At 31.5% G+C, this 20,165-nt stretch overlaps 1 protein-coding gene across 1 annotated transcript in view; it reads right to left on the bottom strand.

Annotated features, from left to right (window-relative positions):
- na (sodium leak channel non-selective protein na) overlaps window positions 1-15,261 on the bottom strand; it is a 48,708-nt gene extending 33,447 nt beyond the window's left edge. The window contains exons 1-19 of the mRNA XM_080146983.1: window positions 15,150-15,261; window positions 14,595-14,693; window positions 11,779-11,842; window positions 11,283-11,329; window positions 10,553-10,612; window positions 9,913-9,984; window positions 9,417-9,482; window positions 8,552-8,619; window positions 7,790-7,842; window positions 6,885-6,976; window positions 6,148-6,256; window positions 5,805-5,953; window positions 5,084-5,176; window positions 4,648-4,727; window positions 2,290-2,357; window positions 1,783-1,867; window positions 1,153-1,188; window positions 941-1,012; window positions 12-116 (exon numbers count right to left, since the gene is read on the bottom strand). Coding sequence (XP_080003109.1) covers window positions 12-116; window positions 941-1,012; window positions 1,153-1,188; window positions 1,783-1,867; window positions 2,290-2,357; window positions 4,648-4,727; window positions 5,084-5,176; window positions 5,805-5,953; window positions 6,148-6,256; window positions 6,885-6,976; window positions 7,790-7,842; window positions 8,552-8,619; window positions 9,417-9,482; window positions 9,913-9,984; window positions 10,553-10,612; window positions 11,283-11,329; window positions 11,779-11,842; window positions 14,595-14,693; window positions 15,150-15,259 — 1,528 coding nt within the window. The 5' untranslated portion in view covers window positions 15,260-15,261. The remainder of the gene's footprint in view (window positions 1-11; window positions 117-940; window positions 1,013-1,152; window positions 1,189-1,782; window positions 1,868-2,289; window positions 2,358-4,647; window positions 4,728-5,083; window positions 5,177-5,804; window positions 5,954-6,147; window positions 6,257-6,884; window positions 6,977-7,789; window positions 7,843-8,551; window positions 8,620-9,416; window positions 9,483-9,912; window positions 9,985-10,552; window positions 10,613-11,282; window positions 11,330-11,778; window positions 11,843-14,594; window positions 14,694-15,149) is intronic.
- Between the last annotated feature and the right edge of the window lie 4,904 nt (window positions 15,262-20,165).

The raw sequence follows: 20,165 nt of genomic DNA, 5'->3' as shown, positions 1-20,165 counted from the left end.
AGATTAAATACCTGGACCAAAAATCTTGTATACAAAATCCTCTAACATTGGTGAGGCCTTTACTAGTCGCAGGATTCTCAATACTTGGAAGATAGAGAGGGGGGTCAGGAAACATCCTAGAATAGATAGATAGCAAATTAAATAGAAAGATATATAGGTAGATAGATAAAATCATAGAAAAAGATAAAAAGAAATAAAAAGATATAGATAAGTATTCAGAATATTAGGATGTCTGGTTTGTTTTTACACTAGTTTACTCCCCACAGATGCTAGAGATAGATGGACATTTTTTCTACATATAGATAATTAGATGGACTGATAGAAGTATAGATAGATACCTGGCATAACATGTATAGTTGTCATAACTGCCAACATTAACTCAAATATGACAATTTACAAATATAGATAAATAGACAGACATACAGATAGATAGACATGTAGAATTAGATACATACGGATGTATAGATGGACAGATAGATTAGATAGATACCTGGCATAATATGTATAGTAGTCATAACTTCCAATATTAACTCAAATATGACAATTTACAAGTATAGATAAATAGACAGACATACAGATAGATAGACATGTAGAATTAGATACATACGGATGTATAGATAGACAGATAGATAGATACCTGGCATAACATGTATAGTTGTCATAACTGCCAACATAAACTCAAATATGACAATTTACAAATATAGATAAATAGACAGACATACAGATAGATAGACATGTAGAATTAGATACATACGGATGTATAGATGGACAGATAGATTAGATAGATACCTGGCATAACATGTATAGTAGTCATAACTGCCAACATTAACCCAAATATGACAATTTACAAGTATAGATAAATAGACAGACATACAGATAGATAGACATGTAGAATTAGATACATACGGATATATAGATGGACAGATAGATAGATAGATACCTGGCATAACATGTATAGTAGTCATAACTGCCAACATTAACTCAAACTTATGCATTGTTCTTGAGATATATCCTAAAACAATTGAGATATTTGATTTTTTTTTTAAATTGGCCAATAAACAAAGTTTCTGCAAATTCTATTGTCAATTTAGGTTTAATTATTATAGGTTAATATTTCGATAGATTTATTAATGAAAATAATAAATTTTTTACCTTCAAAGCTTAAGCAGAATATCTTGAAAAGCACCTGCAGATTTTATTCATTTATTTATCATGTTGCTAGTGTTAATCAACTAGTAATAAAACTAAAATTATGTATGAGAGAGAAAGAAAAAAGATTTGAGTTGTTGAATCAATGAGAAAATTTTCTCGATTTTTTTTGTGGCGAAGATACTCTATACTTGGAAATGTTTCTCTGATTGTCTACGGCTAAGTTTAAGGAAACGTCATATTCTCTGCTTCTAAATATTCAATATTGACATCAGATTATCTAGTGAAGATTCCCTATATAAATAAGCATTTATTATCTAATTTACTTGGTCCGTCAGTCTATAGGTCATGCTACATGTGACATGTATTTGCATTTAACATAAAGTTTACATTACTCATCATATTATCTCTTTTTATGATCACTGATATTTGGCTATATAACTCACTTTGTACGCTTATCTTTCTATGATTTCTTTGTGCTTTGCTACTTATGGATTGTGTAATCCTTGAGTAACACCCAAAACTACATGCTTTTTTGACTCAAACAAATTAAAGTAAAATTATTTTTCTTCAAGGAAAAAATGCCTGTTTTTTGAAGAAAGTTGTCAAGGTTATGTATAAATGAATATTCCTCAAGGTTGTAGAAAATAACAAATCCAATTTCAAGTTTGTAGTGAAGCTGGATAAAGTCCTCGCGAGGCCGGTCATCTCGTGTATGCTATAATACAGATAAGACAGATAAATGGATAGATAGATAAGACAGATAAATGGATAGATAGATAGACAGATAAATGGATAGATAAATAAGACAGATAAATGGATAGATAGATAATACAGATAAATGGATAGATAGATAAGACAGACAAATGGATACATAGATAAGACAGATAAATGGATAGATAGATAGATTGATGGATAGACCAGATTTTCACGTTCTCTAATAAAGTGAAACTTACAGAGGGCAAATATAACGTTTTTTCCCTTCTACCATCTTTACCCCATCCTCTCCCCTCCTACTGGATAAACGAACTGACCAATACTCGAGTTCAATGTTTGCAAGCTTAATTGACAATAATTTTTTCCTGTCATAATATCCATGTGTAATTTACATCCATTTATGCAAATAAGAAGATCTTTTACCTTGAAGCTTATTGTAGCTGTAACGATGGCGTTGAGAACAGTTATGGTCATAACAAGCACATGATACACTAAAAATAGAATAGTTATTTATCGCATCGTATTATAAACGGCTCCGCGGATATAGAAAGTACAATTATGAGATTAAAACTAGTTTTTTTAGCCCCGAGGTGCCGAAGGCACCGGCTAAAAAACTGGTTTTAATCTTATGATTGTACATTTCTATATTCGTAGAAAGCTGGATATAATACGATGCTAGACATAGATTTTTCGTATGAATGAGAACCGGATCCTATCCACCGGATTTGAATTAATACGAGAATAGTTATTTCTCGCATCGTATTATAAACGGCTTTCCGTGGATATAGAAAGTACAATTATGAGATTAAAACTAGTTTTTTTAGCCCCGAGGTGCCGCAGGCACCGGCTAAAAAACTGGTTTTAATCTTATGATTGTACATTTCTATATTCGTAGAAAGCTGGATATAATACAATGCTAGACATAGATTTTTCGTATGAATGAGAACCGGTTCCTATCCACCGGATTCGAATGAATACGAGAAAAGTTATTCTAGAGGTGTTTTTGTCGGTCTGTCTGTCTGTCGGTAATGTTCCCCAATAAAAAGCACAGGATGCACTAAAAATAAAAAAAAAGTTACTCAAGAGGTGTTTTTGTTGGTCTGTCTGTCTATCGGTAATGTTCTCTAATAACAAGCACATGATGCACTCAAAATATAAATAAGTTACTCTATAGGTGTTTGTGTCGGTCTGTCTGTTTGTCGGTAATGTTCACCAATAACAAGCACATGATACACTAAAAATAGACAAGTTATTCTAGGGGTGTTTTTGTCTGTATGCCTGTACTTCAGTCTGTCTGTCTGTGGGTAATGTTCTCTAATAGCAAGAACATGATATACTAAAAATATAAAGAAATTATTCTATGATGTGTTTTTGTCTGTCTGTCCTCCAGTCTGTCTGTCTGTCGGTAAGGTTCAATAATAACAAACACATGATACACTTTAAATAGAAATGTTACTCTAGAGGTGTTTGTGTCTGTCTGTCTATCCTTCTTTTTTTCTGTAGCTTTATCCTAAGAAATTAAACTATTTCTAGCTGACTTATATAGAAGAATGAAAATAAACCTGCCCTTTAGTACCAAATTATGTAGACGTGAACACAGTAAAAGTGTCGGACTGATTATGACGTAAAAAAAAATTTTACCATTGGTCAACAATGGCCTCTCATTAGCTAATTTTTTTTACGTCATAATCAGTCCGACACTTTTACTGTGTTCGTAGACGTTCTAACCAATAAAATGGCAGGATTTCTCCTATACTGTGTTCCCATTGGTCCAATTAACAGAGTAGGGATCTATATCTATCATATTCTTAACAAAGTTTGTAGGTAAAATGGATATAGAATATGTGGATATTATGACAGGGAAATTTTTATCCTCAATATCTTCCTTCATGGTCAGGGGTGGGGAAGGAAAAAGAGGAGGGGTGGGGACTGGATCGTTTTTTAGCCAGCTGGGAGAATCATTGAAGAATCTTTCACAATATCCACTTATTCTATATCCATTGGAGGTATTTTTTACCTGGAGATCTTAGGATGGTATGACAAAAATATATACCTGGAGATCTTAGGATGGCATGACAAAAATATATACCTGTAGATCTTAGGATGATATGACCAAAAATATATACCTGGAGATCTTAGGATGGTGTGACAAAATATATACCTGGAGATCTTAGGATGGCATGACAAAAATATATACCTGGAGATCTTAGGATGGTATGACAAAATATACCTGGAGATCTTAGGATGGTATGACAAAATATTCCTGGAGATCTTAGGATGGTATGACAAAATATATACCTGGAGATCTTAGGATGGCATGACAAAAATATATACCTGGAGATCTTAGGATGGTATGACAAAAATATATACCTGGAGATCTTAGGATGGTGTGACAAAATATATACCTGGAGATCTTAGGATGGTATGACAAAAATATATACCTGGAGATCTTAGGATGGTATGACAAAATATACCTGGAGATCTTAGGATGGTATGACAAATATATACCTGGAGATCTTAGGATCGTATGACAAAAATATATACCTGGAGATCTTAGGATGGTATGACAAATATATACCTGGAGATCTTAGGATGGTATGACAAATATATACCTGGAGATCTTAGGATGGTATGACAAAATATACCTGGAGATCTTAGGATGGTATGACAAAATATACCTAAAGATCTTAGGATGGTATGACAAATATATACCTGGAGATCTTAGGATCGTATGACAAAAATATATACCTGGAGATCTTAGGATAGTATGACAAAATATACCTGGAGATCTTAGGATGGTATGACAAAAAGACGGAGCAATTCCTTTTAATGTGTACTTATCAACTGTCACTAGAAACCATCTAAAAATAGAAAATTTAATATATAAATAGAATTAAGATAGATAAATGGATAGATCTTTATATAAAAGTGATGTCTGTCTGTGTATCTGTAACTTAAGTTCTCGCTGTATTGAAATGGTTATCTTTTACATAGTAGCTTCTTATAGGCTCATGGAATATGTATAATTGATTTAGGGGGAGGGTAACTCGAAACTCCCTAGATAAAAATATCCCTCACCCCAATTATTCTTTTTTCTTTAAAACTAAAACATGAAGTTATTAGACGACCATTATCCCCACCCCCTTAAATTTAAAAGTGCATCTACAGGCGTCTAGGGGGCCAAGCCGCTAGTTATAACTAAACTGTGATAACTTACCTGTGTTTATTTTTAATATCTTCTTGTAGAACTTGCTGCGCTCCGCTACCACCAATATGTTCTCGTTCTCCCCACATTTGTTGAAACTGTACTCTGATAGATAGATAGTTAGATATATAGACAGATAGATAGACATACATATAATAGATAGATATATTATATGCTTATAGCTCCGCTACCACCAATATGTTCTCGTTCTCCCCACATTTGTTGAAACTGTACTCTGATAGATAGATAGTTAGATATATAGACAGATAGATAGACATACATATAATAGATAGATATATTATATGCTTATAGCTCCGCTACCACCAATATGTTCTCGTTCTCCCCACATTTGTTGAAACTGTACTCTGATAGATAGATAGTTAGATATATAGACAGATAGATAGACATACATATAATAGATAGATATATTATATGCTTATAGCTCCGCTACCACCAATATGTTCTCGTTCTCCCCACATTTGTTGAAACTGTACTCTGATAGATAGATAATTAGATAGATAGATATATAGACATACATATGATAGATAGATATATTTTTTTTTTTAGCTTAGTTGCCCTCTCTGTAATAGGAATCATTACACAAAAATAAAGACGTCTATCTAATAGCATCCAAGAAATCCACATTTTCCTTTCAGCGTAACAGACGGATATATAGTTCAATTCATAGATTCATAGTTCTCCAAATAAAATAGGATAGACAAAGATTTCGTACCTGATCTCATTGAACATCTCAGTGATGACGGCAATGAAGACATTCTTCACCATCCACGCCAGGAAGAAGATCATCGTGATGAAGTACACGGAGGACTTGAGCGGGTCGATGGAGTCTGTGGCGCGGTACATGATGTACACCCACCCTTCCTATATATGTACATGTTGTGTTGACATGAGAGTAAAGCACTAAAGGGATAAAGGGGTGTATATTGTATAGGGATTGTCTGTTTGATTGGATACAACTATCTGGGAGGTGAATTAATTGTTTTGGTAAAAGCTCTACATAGGTATTGTTATTAATATAAATAGAAAGATAGATAATTAGATAGATAATAACCAACCTGGGAAGCAGCCTGGTACACAGTGAATACACTTAGGGGCAGATGTCCAAATCCAGTGAATCCAATATCATACATACTTCTGTTCGATAGGTTCATACACTTGAATCCCCTAAAAGAGAAAGGTATATTTTATTACAAAAAAGTAAAACAGTGTAAAACACATTCTTTCTCCCAAAGTTTATGAATTGAAGTAAAAGCTTAGAGGGGACACGAGCTATAAGTAACTCAACCCACAAGACGAGGACGATATCCCGATTAAGATTTTGTATTTTATCTATAAAATCAGCTAATAGCGTTTGAAATATAATCACAGCCGAGTCCCTAGAAAAGAGCAAAAGAGCAATTTGCTTACATGTGGTTGTCTTGATTATACATCTATGCTTATAACTTTAGTTTTAGATCTTGATTGAATAAAAAAATAGCGAATACATTTGATGTACCAAAAGAGGTATTTTGAGGTTATATACTTTTACAGATGTGAAGACAGACCTACTCTAATAATAGAGTAGCTACGCTCCTATAGAATATTACCTAGGATGCTGTCTAAAATGGTGCAAAAAATGGGTACAAATTTCAAATTGATTTGACGGGGCTGTTTATTTACGTCACAAGTGAGGGGAAAGAAAAGGGAAGGAGGAAAGAAACCCCCTAGAAAAGAGATGAGGGTATGACGTCACACGCCAAAACAATTTGAAATTTGTCCCCATTTTTTGCACCATTTTAGACAGCATCATTACCTAGGACACTCATATCCATATTTGTCATCTTTGTCCTCCTTACAGTAAGTGTCAGGTATGGTTAGGTCATTGATAGTTACATCTTCTGCATTCTAAAATAATGAACAGCTTATAGTTTCAAATAAAAAATTACGTCCCCTGGTACTATAAAACTGGAGCTACCTCAGAGTAATAAAGGGCATTAGTCAAAGCAAATTCTTATGTACAGATGTTTCTATCCTTTGGGAAAGATTGAGAAAATAGTAATAGTGTAAGCAATTTGGTTGTATCAAAAATTATGTTCCACTTTGGACATACATTTAAGTGTCAGGTATAGTTAGGTCATTGATGGTAGCATTGATGCTCGCAGCTGGTAAAAATATTGATCAGGGTATCTTTACGCCAACCCCTCCCATCCTACTGGATAAACAAACTGATAATAAATAAGGTCTATATTAGCATGCTAAATTGATGACAAATTTTCCCCTTTCAATATATTCACAAATATTCTATATCCATATCTAAAATATAGATAATTGTCTCAAATATGGAGGGAGGGCCTAGATGAATAATCCATTAATAGGACCAATAGTAGCATAGGGAAGGAAATTTAAAACGCTTTTAGTTAGAATGTGCACAAATTTGAATTAATTTCATCCATATTAAGATATTAAATATTTTTTCGGTATTATTTTTTAAAAATCTTTTTCTTGGGAGGGTAGCGTCACCCTCTCGCAAAATATTCATAAACCTTCCCGGGATCTATGAGAAGCTACATTGTAAAGGAGAATCATATCGGTCAAGCAGTTAGCAAGATCCTTTGGTACACACAGACAAATAGACATACTCTTCTTTTTATATAAGGATTGTTAATAATGAAAATAACAGAATTATTGTCTCATCTATATGCATATTTTAAATTATACCTGTACACATTCTCTAACACAGTGGCTGTGTAAATCACCGAAAAGCTGCACTCCTTAAATAGAAAGTAAATAAATCAGTCAGCTTTAAGATTATCATTTAACCTAAATTTTAAACTTATTAATATTTCAGTCTGTTTTTTTACCACCCCTCTGCCAAATATAGGGTAAAAAACGGCAATTTTACCCATAGGCGTCCAAAGGGGGGGGGGTAATGGGGCGATTACCCCCCCCCCCATTTAAAATTTACCCCCAACCATTTAGGAGGGGGTATTTACCCCCCCCAAACAATTTTGGGGGGGTAAATACCCCCCCCCAAAATAGAAAATCTCTAACAAAAACATTTTTGCGCGCATATTTAATACTAAATTTTTGATAAAATTTCAATTACCCCCCCCCAAAAATTTTTACCCCTGCCAACAGATTTCAGGGGGGGTAATTACCCCCCCCAAGCAAATTTTACCCCCGGGGTAAAAATTTTGGGGGGGGTAAAAAAAAATTGCGGCGCGCTTCGCGCGCCATTTTACCCCCCCCAAAACCGAATTACCCCCCCTTAAACAAATTTTACCCCCCCCAAAATAAAAAGCTTGGACGCCCCTGATTTTACCCACTCCCAAAAGTTAAAATTACCCCACAATATTGAAATTTGTGAATTTCCTCCTCCCCCCCCCCCAAAAAAAATAAAAAGCTTAAGAGATTTAAAATATTTTCAAAAATTTGTGTAAATGAATTGTGGTAAAATAAGACAATATGTATAAAAATTACCTAAAAATCCGTAAAAAGACATGAAGAAGAGGAAGAAAAGAGTTACATTATAGACTTGTTGACCAGACCTAAAAATAAAAAAAATGATTTGGAATTAATAAAATTCAAGTGTAGGGAGATATCAGCTGAAGAAAATTATTAAACTATACTTTTCCACAGCTAGAAAATGTTTTTGGTTGTTGTTACCGACAAATAAAAAAAAATGATTATGCGATTGTTCGTTTTTTTTAACTGGTTGAACAAAATATATTTTCTTATGGTGTAATTTTCCTTATAATAGATGAATTTCTCAAAATTTATAGAATTTTAAAAGACTTAAAGGGAATTTTTTTTTTTTTTTATCTATAATACAAAGTAGAACGATGTCTGTCTGTTTGTTTGTTTTTACCAAAGGATCTCGCTAACCGCTAAACCGATCGGGTTCCTCTTTACAGGGTAGCTTCTCATAGATCCCGGGAAGGTTTACAACTGGTTTCTTGGGGGGTGAGAAACCCCAAACCCACTAAAAAAATTAAAAATACCCCCCCCCTCACAAAAAATTTATTTTTGAACTAAAATTAGAATAGTGGGTTCGACTAACCCCCACCCCTCCCCCCAAAAAAATCAAACCTCTTGGGGCAAAGCCCCTAGAGGCTAGGGGCGAAGCCGCTAGTATTATTTAATTTATGAACAACCATGATTTTTCACCAACCCACATCCTTTATTTCTTCACTTCTTATCCACTTTCCTATAGTTTTATCTCAAAATAATTTTTACAACAAATTTACTCCCTTTAGAATATTAAAGTTTTTTGGTAATTTAAGATAAGATTTTGTGTCAGTGTGACTTTAAAACAGCATTTGATAGAATCATTCTCAATCTTTACCTTTTGAAGATTTGATTTAATCTTGCTGTTGGCATTTTGAATTGACTGAAGCTTGCTCGAACAAATCTTAAAATAATAATACATATGATTAAGTTTCATATTGCTGCTATATGTTTGTAGATTAAGACCGCTAGAACGTCTATCTGTTTGTCTTTATATATATTATAACTGTGTCTGTGTGTATTTCTGTTTAAATATTTATTTCAGTAAGTATATTACTATCTTATTATCCAAAGTTTTCAACAAATAATCAAAATCTGTAAAAGGGTAATTTTGTTTATCATCTTTGAGATTATAAATAAAATTATCAACCATTGTCTAATCCCTTTGTCTATCTGTTTGTTTTTCTGTTTTAAAGTTCTGTAAGTAGGTATATGTCTATCTAACTATCAAAAGTTTTCAACCAATGAATAAAATTTGTAAATAGTTATTTATGTTTGAGGATTTATATCTAATTATCATCCATTGTCTTATCCCTTAAGATCCGTGATAATACCTTATCATAATGAGAGGACGTGGAGCTCTAAGCATTGAAAATGATGGATGGTGATAGCCTCCAAACTGCAAACTAAAATTAGAATATTTTTTTAAAGGGAAATTATGCTAACACTACTGAAAAAATATATTTTTTAAAGGATTGAATCTATAATATGCAAATTAATCTCAAAAAATGGGTACTTCCGCATCTACTGTTTTATTTTGCCAGGGTTGGACGTAGTAACGACGAAAATATACATAATTGTTTACAATTAAAATTTAACCAAACCCTGTGCAAGGACGTTCAAGCTTTTTTTGAGTGAGGTAAAATGAGGAGTTTCAAAGGTTTGAGAAGGGTAATCTAATATATTTTCAAAAGTTGAAAGGGGTAAAATAAGGGGTTTAAAAGATTTGAGGGGAGGGTAATCTAGGGTATTTTCAAAATTTTTAGGTGGGGAAGGGTAAATGAGGTGTTTCAAAGATTTAATGGAAGGGTAATCTGATGTAATTTTTAAAGTTTTGATAGGGGTAACGGGAGGGGAGGTTAATCTAATGTATTTTTATATTTTTGATAGGAGTAAAATAAGGGGTTTCAACGTTTGAGGGGGTTCCTCCCATCCCCCCTCCAAGGACGCCCTTTATCCCTGATATAGCTGTACCTGTGATAGAAAAGAGAGATGGCTATGAAGATCAGCATCACAATATCAAACTGACACCATCTGCAAAATAAAAATGCAATTTGTCAAGATTCTATATTTCGTCAAGAAAGGATTTAATATCTATTTTATAAATGTCGTCTTTTCCAACTTTTTTTCGCAGAGGCTCCACATTGTTTTATATTAAAGTAACATGATGTGTGTTTGCTTCTTGTGGAGTAACTCTAGATCCAAAGAAGGTTTATAACTATTTTAGGAGAAAGACCCTTCACCCAAAAAAGAGAAAAAAAATTCACATACTTTTTCCATAAAAACTAACATCTAAAGTAACGGATCGACATTCCGTCCCTTCACTCAAGTCCCTTTAAATGATTTAGGGGCGTATCCGCTAGTATTGATATGGCAAGAAAAAAAATTGTCATAGTTTTATCAGAATAAAAAGCACGTTGTATAATTGTTTTTCTTCGAAAGTTTCAAAAATGTATTTTTTTTTTATATACACTAGCGGAAGGAATATGAAAAGACAGAAATATATCTTAAAACAAAACCCAGAATAAGTAATAAAAAATAAAATATCCTAAAACCATCTTAGTACATAAAAAAGCTTTACTTTTGGTTCAGCGGCATGTGAGAGCATTCTCTATAGACAACAAAGCTTTAAATAATAACTTTATATAATAGCATAATACATTTTAACCCAGTGCAGTGGTGCTCTTTTATATAAAGTAGTTACCTATCTCTGCAAACACCTCCTTCCACTAAGACACCTCTTCTTGATATCTTAAAATTTAAATTGTTATCAATTATAAAATTATAATTGTTATGAACTTTGAAAAGAGTTATTTTTTATCTCTTTCTTTATCTATCTATCTATCAGGCTGTCTGTCTGTCAATCTGTCTGTCTGTCTCTCTCTGTCTCACTTAAGCTCGCGCGTTTTTTTTTATCTCATTCTCTTTCTTTTCATTTAAGGAATTGAACATGTTCACCTTCTACACATCTTCACATAGTTTCATTAAGATTTGTTTATTAATTGTGGTGCTAGATCGATTCCTAGATTTTCAAGTTTTCGTTATTTTACAGGTTTCGTGATTATCAAGTTTAAGTTTTATGAAACTGCTCTATAGATATTGTTTTTTTATCCATTCATATTTTTTGAGCTTCGCTACTTATGGATGTTGTTTCTTGTTAGCTATTTAATAACTAGGATGTATGTCAGTGCTTTGCTTACCTTTACAATAAGCTCCAGTGAAAATACAATCAGACAAATCCAATCCATTATGTAGGTTAACATTCTATAGAAAAATAATAAATGTTAATGTTGAGAAAAAATATAATTTATGTAATTTTTTAGGTTCAATCCAGGAATAAGGTATTACCAACAAGCGAAATAAATCTATTGCTGGAGCTTGGGGGGCAGATGTAGGGCCAGGTCTTCAATTTTACTATGTGTTGCCCCCCAACGACAGCTGAAAACACGCACAGGTTTCGTAATTTTTTTCCTAATCAATTTCGATGTTAGTATAAGCTGAGATCAATCAAAAGGAACATTTGAAAAAAATTACAAATTGAAAAAATACAAGCATTCAAAAAGCTAGCAGCACCAGTATTATCTAATTAGAATATTATACTTACTTTAAACTTGGTTAGTATTCCAAATACCTAACAGTATTAATAAAACAGATATTAGAGATATGTTAATAGAAGATAAAACTTCGCAAAATAAAGTTAAAACTATCCAATATTAACATACTTATTACATGATGCAGATATCAGAGATTGGTTAATAATAGAAGATAACTACACAATTTAAAATTACTTAATATTAAACAGTATTAATGATACAGATATTAGAGATACGTTAATAGAAGATAAAACTTCGCAAAATACTTAAAACTATCCAATATTAACATACTTATTACATGATGCAGATATTAGAAATTGGTTACTAAGAGAAAAATACAAAATATTAACTTGGATAGTATTCAAACGACTTAACAGTATTGCATGATACAGATATCAAAGATAGGTTAATAGCAGAAAAATACACAATTTTAACTTACTTTAAGCTTGGATGGTATTCAAAATACTAAACAGTATTACAAGAAACAGATTTTAGAGATAAGTTAATGGAAGAATAATCTTCAAAAATACTTAAAACTATCCAATATTAACATACTTATTACATGATACAGATATTAGAGATGGGTTACTAAGAGAAAAGTACACAATATTAACTTGAATAGTATTCAAAATACTGAACAGTATTAAATGATGCAGATATTAGAGATAGGTTAATGGAAGAAAAATTAAAGTACATTATATAAACTTACTTAAACTTGAATAGTATTCAAAAGACTGAACAGTATTACATGATGTAGATATTAATCTTTTAAAAATACTTAAAACTGCACAATATAAAATTACTTTAAGCTTGAATATTATTAAAACTATTAAACAGTATTAATGATACAGATATTAGAGATATGTTAATAGAAGATAAGACTTCGTAAAATAAAGTTAAAACTATCCAATATTAACATACTTATTACATGACACATGACACATATATTAGAGAAGAACACTACACAATTTTAACTTACTTTAAGCTTGGATAGTATTCAAAATACTGAACAGTATTACAAGATACAGATATCAAGATAGGTTAATAGCAGAAAAATACACAGTTTTAACTTACTCTAAGCTCGGATAGTATTCAAAAGATTGAGCAGTATTACATAATACAGATATTAGAGATAGGTTAATAAAAGATTAATCTTCTAAAAATACTTAAAACTACACAATGTCAACTTACTTTAAGCTTGAATAGTATTCAAAAGATTGAACAGTATTGCATGATACAGATATTAGAGATAGGTAAATAGAAGAAAACTACACAATTTTAACTTACTTTAAGCTCGGATAGTATTCAAAAGTCTGAACAGTATTACAAGATATAGATATTGGAGATAGGTTAATTGAAGATTAATCTTTTTAAAATACTTAAAACTGCACAATACAAAATTACTTTAAGCTTAAATAGTATTAAAACTATTAAACAGTATTAATGATACAGATATTAGAGATAGGTTACTAGAAGAACACTACACAATTTTAACTTACTTTAAGCTTAAATAGTATTCAAAAGATTGAGCAGTATTACATGATGTAGATATTGGAGATAAGTTAATAAAAGATTTTTCTTTTAAAAATAGTTAAAACTGCACAATATAAAATTACTTTAAGCTTGAATAGTATTTAAAATACCTAACAGTATTACAATATTTAGATATCAGAGATAGGTTGATGGAAGAAAACTACACAATTTTAACTTACTTTAAGCTTGGATAGTATTCAAATGATTGAACAGTATTGCATGATACAGATATTAGAGATAGGTTAATAGAAGAAAACTACACAAAATAAACTTACTTTAAGCTCGGATAGTATTCAAAAGACTGAACAGTATTACATGATACAGATATTAGAGATAGGTTAATAGAAAAAACTACACAATTTTAACTTACTTAAGCTTGAATAGTATTCAAAAGACTGAGCAGTATTACATGATGTAGATATTGGAGATAAGTTAATAAAAGATTTTTCTTTTTAAAATAGTTTAAACTGCACAATATAAAATTACTTTAAGCTTGAATAGTATTCAAAATACTGAACTGTATTACATGATACAGATATTAGAGATAGGTAAATAGAAGAAAACTACACAAAATAAACTTACTTTAAGCTCGGATAGTATTCAAAAGACTGAACAGTATTACATGATACAGATATTAGAGATAGGTTAATAGAAAAAACTACACAATTTTAACTTACTTAAGCTTGAATAGTATTCAAAAGACTGAGCAGTATTACATGATGTAGATATTGGAGATAAGTTAATAAAAGATTTTTCTTTTTAAAATAGTTTAAACTGCACAATATAAAATTACTTTAAGCTTGAATAGTATTCAAAATACTGAACAGTATTACATGATACAGATATTAGAGAGAAGGTTACTAGAAGAAAACTACACAATTTTAACTTACTTTAAGCTTGGATAGTATTCAAAAGATTGAACAGTATTGCATGATACAGATACCAATGATAACAGAGTGATAATATGTAAAAATCTCTTCCCCCATTTCCTAAAAATAAAAATAACCATTAATACCATTAATAATCTAAATGAAAAAATGTCATATTTAATGATTTTTGACAATGCATGTCAAAGATTAGTTTAGAAGGTGTCAGGTTCGAGTTTGGAAAATAACTAGATACAGTAGGAATTGTACCCACTGCTGATATGGGTGAACCAAAATCAATAGGTAAAGTAGGTGGAATGCCTTTGCCAATACACAGACGCAACTCAGTCAAGTGTTAGATTAACTGATAAAAAAAGGGTTAGGGCGGTATATTTTCAAAAGGTTGGTGCCCTATGACCCAAGAAAATAGTTTAAAACCACCATATCACAGGACCAATATAATATATATGTTTCCTAAAAAGTAGAGCTAAATCAACGGTATAGCGGTAACCGAGACCTTGAGCTTTAGATAGACGAACAGACAGACAAGCATCGCTCTACTTTGCATAATAGACATACTTGTTAATCCAATCCGTCTCGCTGCTGCGCTCCTTGACCATGTCGTCGTTGAAGTCGGCGGCGAGGAGGCTGTGGTCCCCGCCAACCAGACTCATCTTACGACCTAACATTTTCACCTGAACAACGACGTTTATTATGATGGAATTTTAGAGACACAGCAAAGCAGTCACTTGTCATGTAGCGCAGCTACAGCGGTTTTCATGAAAGCGCCCAGTCGGGCACAAAAAATCCTCCCCTTATTTTGAATTAAATCAAAATAGTTTCGTGATGTTTGGCAGTTTTTGTATTTTACTTTAGGTTAGGTTATGTAATTTAGGGTACTATATCTATATCTAACTAGCTATATCTGAACATCTTCTCTTTATCAAATAGTATTTTATTTGAATTTGAATATATAAAACTATCTCTCCTATTATAAAGTAGTAAGTTTTGTTTGTTTGTCTCATAAGACTCACTTCACTACCCCGAAGAAATTACGTTTTTCACTTATGTTTCGAGATGGTTTTATGCTATTTTACTGCCTCTTTTTCCTATTTTCTCGGGGCGAAATTAAATTGCAGAGAAAAACAGTTGGTTCTGTCTCAATCAGGATAATTTTTGTTCAAATTAATGTTCAAAGATGTGAGGCAAAATAGTTTTTCTCTAAATAGATAAAACAAAATACAAACATTACTGTATCAAAATTATAAAAAGTTCACTGTTTGAAATGTGTTTTTTTATTATTATAAACAGTATATTTTTTAATTTTCACTTTAAGATATATAAACTTAATATTGGTCTAAATTCTATAAAATTCTATATCTATATCTATATCTATATATATCTCCAAACGACTTAGGTATCCTTAATTCCAAGGCTACCTTAGAAACTTTTAAGGAATTTCGCCTATAAATAATATTATTTATTATTACAGTATAACAAACTGTTGCTATCAAAGCGACCTCTTTTCTGTATGTGTACACAAACAATCATATGTATACTTTTTCTCTCTCTTCTTTATCTAATTTACGCTCACGGATTTTTTCTCACAATAATGTAAACAAAAGCTAGCTTTTATATCATACTTTTATTTTATTATTATTTGCGTTATTTTTATTACTTATTCAATTTTAGAGGTTTAAATATTTGTTTATTCCTTAAAAGCTAGCTTTAACCAAAAAATTTTATGACTGTAAAAAAGTGATAAAATCCCTGTTTTTGGCCGAGGACGTTATTAGGACGAGGCTCTCTCTCTCTCTATCAAGTCCTCTCGGAGAGATGTGATCACGCTTCGCGGATTTTCCACATGGGTCAAAATTATTCAAATAAATAATGGTTTTTACTATTTTAAAATTGTACGTACGTCAAAAGCCAATAAATTACTATAGGTTTTGAAATTTAATACATATAAAAAAAACGTAAAGTTGTGCTGCGAGGTGTGGATAATGGCATAGAAGTGTAATAATATATTCATAATTATCCTGCAAAATCAAACCAAGTATTGGTTGCAGTGTAGCTTCTCTGTAATTTTGAGATACAGGCCGATAAGTCTGTCTGTCTAAAAACGTATGTTAAAGAATTACATAGTTTATAATAATATATTTTTAGAATATTATATTCTACTTAAATCTTTAAAGGCAGACGGACTAACTGAGTTATATTGTAGATTTTGATAAATTCAAATAATCTCTAATACAAAGTAGAATGATGTCTGTCCGTCCGTATATCTGTCTGTCCTTCTGTCTGTCTGTCAAGATCTCGGTAACCACTGAACCGATTGGATTCAGGGAATATACTTACTGGTCCTGTGGTGGTTTTAGGATATTTTCTTGGGGGTTGGGGGTGTCCCAAAAAACAAAAAATCCCCCAACCTATTTTTTTAGGTAGGCTGTAGCAGTAGGTAGCCTATAGCAACTATTATTTTTTAACAAATACTATATTGGAGGGTTGACTTCCCCTTACCTCATAGGGCGTTGTCGCTAGTAACTTAACAAAAACTTTTATTAAAAAATTTTGTAATAAATTGTCAATTTTATCTATTGCCAAAAATATTTTTTTCGTATAAACCTTAATGCACAGTTATAAAGGGTGTGCAAAAAAAATGCGGACCTTTTTTAAAATTTAGATTGCGCGGCTTGTGTTATTAGTAGAAAAACGTTATGTATACCATTAGAACCGTTATGAAGTCTATTGTTTGGAAATCTAAAAACGATTCATGTGCTATGTATAGTTTAGGAGCTATGTGGTAAAATGTCCCAACTGGCTTAAAACTTGACTTGCGAGTAAATCATTAAAGATTAAATTAAAGGGTATGCAAATAAAAATACGTACATTTTTAAAATTCTAATTGCTCAGCTTGTGTTAATAGTAGAAAAACGTTATGCATACCATTAGAACCGCTATGAAGTCTATTTTATGGAAATATAAAAACAATTCCTGTGCTACCCATAATTTATGAGCTATGTGGTAGAATGCCCCAACTGACTTAAAACTTAACTTGCGAGTAAATCATTAAAGATTAAATACTTATATTTCCCAAAAATAGAGCTTATGACGGTTCTAACGTTATACATAACATTTTTCTACTATTCACACAAGTCGAGCAGTTTGAATTTTAAAAAGGTCCGCATTTTTGAACACACTTTTTTTATCCTTGATGATTTACTCTCAAGTCAAGTTTTAAGTCAGTTGGGACATTCTTCTACGTAGCTCCTAAACTATAAGTAGCACAGTAATGGTTCTTATATTTGCATAAAATAGAGTTCATAGCGGTTCTAACGGTATTCATAACGTTGTTCTACTATTAACACAAGCCGCGCAATTAAGATTTTAAAAAGGTACATATTTTTTATATACTTTAATCTTTAATGATTTACTCGCAAGTCAAGTTTTAAGGCAGTTGGGACATTTTACCACATCGTTTCTAAACTTTACATAGCACAGGAATCGTTTTTATATTTCCAAAAAATAGACTTCATAGCGGTTCTAATGGTATGCATAACATTTTTCTACTATTAACACAAGCCGCGCAATTTCAATTTCAAAAAGGTACGCATTTTTTTTTGCTCACCCTTTATATACAGAGTAAAGACGACCTCTTTATCTGCTCCCCAAACATTAATTTACTACCATTATTTGCTACCAAAAGCAGAATATCTTGAGAAGTCTTTGAGAGGAGAGAGTGAAAATTTATTGTCATGAAGAATCTTTTTTTATTAGCGCAAGCTACACTTCAACAAGGGTCGAGTCGGTCTGTCTATTGGTCTGATTAGATTCCCTTAATAAAGGGTATGTTTAACGTAAGCTGTCAGACCAATCTTTGTTTAGTTGACCGCAATATACAGCATGACCCTCAAAAAAGTATTTTTAAGCATCTGCAGCCCTTATTTCTCAATGAATTATAAAAAAAATGCATATGTCCTTGTTCTCCATAGTATTCCACATAAGTAGATATAAAAATATTTTTTTTACCTCCATTAACACCGGAGATTTTTAGAGCTAAAGTTTTGAAAAAGTGACTGAGAAAAAGAATTTTTTTTGTTTATCTTATTTTTTGGATGGTTATATTATGTTTTTCTGGCAACTGAATAATGATACACAAAGAAAAACAAGTTATTTATTAACCCTTATTTGAGAAAAGGATTAATTATGACAGTTGCTCCGCCTACTTTTCTGACATCTCAATAATTTAATAGGGGGTTAATTAAGCTATTTAGACAAAAAAAATCATTATGTTTTAATTTTATTTTCTTTATAACTTTTTTGTTATTAAAGTTAGGATTGTGAAACAAAAACAATTTTCCTGCTATATTCATAAAGATTTATTTGGTTTTTTAATCTTAAACAATTTTGCCTAATAAGTAAGTTTTTCAAAATATCATTAAACTAAAAAGACTCAAAAAATATGTGTAAAAAAATGCTTTTTACTCAAAAACTAAATTTTTTATTTCATTTTTGTATAAAGTTTCTGCTAGTAACAAAAATAAAAGGATTTCTACCTTAATTTTGCTATAAAAGTCGTTTCATGTTAAAAGTTACTTTTTTCTCAGTCACTTTTTCAAAACTTTAGCTCTAAAAATCTCCGGTGTTAATGGAGGTAAAAAAAATATTTTTATATCTACTTATATGGAATACTATGGAGAACAAGGACATATGCATTTTTTTTATAATTCATTGAGAAATAAGGGCTGCAGATGCTTAAAAATACTTTTTTGAGGGTCATGTATATTTTTTACTACAAAAAAACTGCAGAGGTGGATTCTTAAAAAAACTTTTGCCCACTAAAATCAGTTTCCCCCACTAAAATCATTGGGGGAAACTAAAATTTTAGAGGGGATAATTTTGCCTCACTAAAATTTCAGTGGGGCAAATTGATTTTAGTGGGGCAAAAGACTTTTTAAGAAGTCACCTCAGTTGTTTGAAGATATAATTCTTTTTTTGGACACAACTGAAAAATGAAAAATTTTGTATTTTGAAAAGAAAGGCCCTAAATCCAGACAGAACGACGGAAAGATAACTTACTCATGGAGCATAGACCAACGGTGAGTTGCGCTTTCTCTCGCAGGTCATTTTGTTCAGTTATGGCTAAACTTCTGTCGAGACAAGAATGTGTATTTCAATTTATAATTATTAATAAATGCTGCATAATCATTCTCTTTCTTTTGTAGTGAAGCTACACTATAATTCACTTTGTCACGCTGTGAGGGAAAAATTATTTTCTTGACTGCTATTGAGGAATGTGAATGTTTAAATGACATATGCGCATGAAGTCTATACAATATTTTGTCTGTTTGTTTGTCAGTCATACTTTGAAAGGTTTTGTGATATTTTTTGAGTTTTTGCATTTTCTCTTTTTTTTCTCTGTTATTCCAACCAAACATCTGTTTTATAACTTACTTTGTCTGTTTGTACATTCTATATTTTTCCTCTTTGCTACTTATCAATGATGTCATTTTTGTTTTAACTCTCAATGTTTGAACATATTTTTTTTTACGTATGATTACAAACAGCTTAGCTACACTTACACTACATAGGTTA

The sequence above is a fragment of the Acartia tonsa genome, chromosome 14 (assembly GCF_053477335.1).
Source record: "Acartia tonsa isolate MP-2025a chromosome 14, ASM5347733v1, whole genome shotgun sequence".
NCBI lineage: Eukaryota > Metazoa > Arthropoda > Copepoda > Calanoida > Acartiidae > Acartia > Acartia tonsa.
The sequence above is the reverse complement of the archived record's forward strand: the minus strand, read 5'-3'. Positions and strand labels throughout refer to the sequence as shown.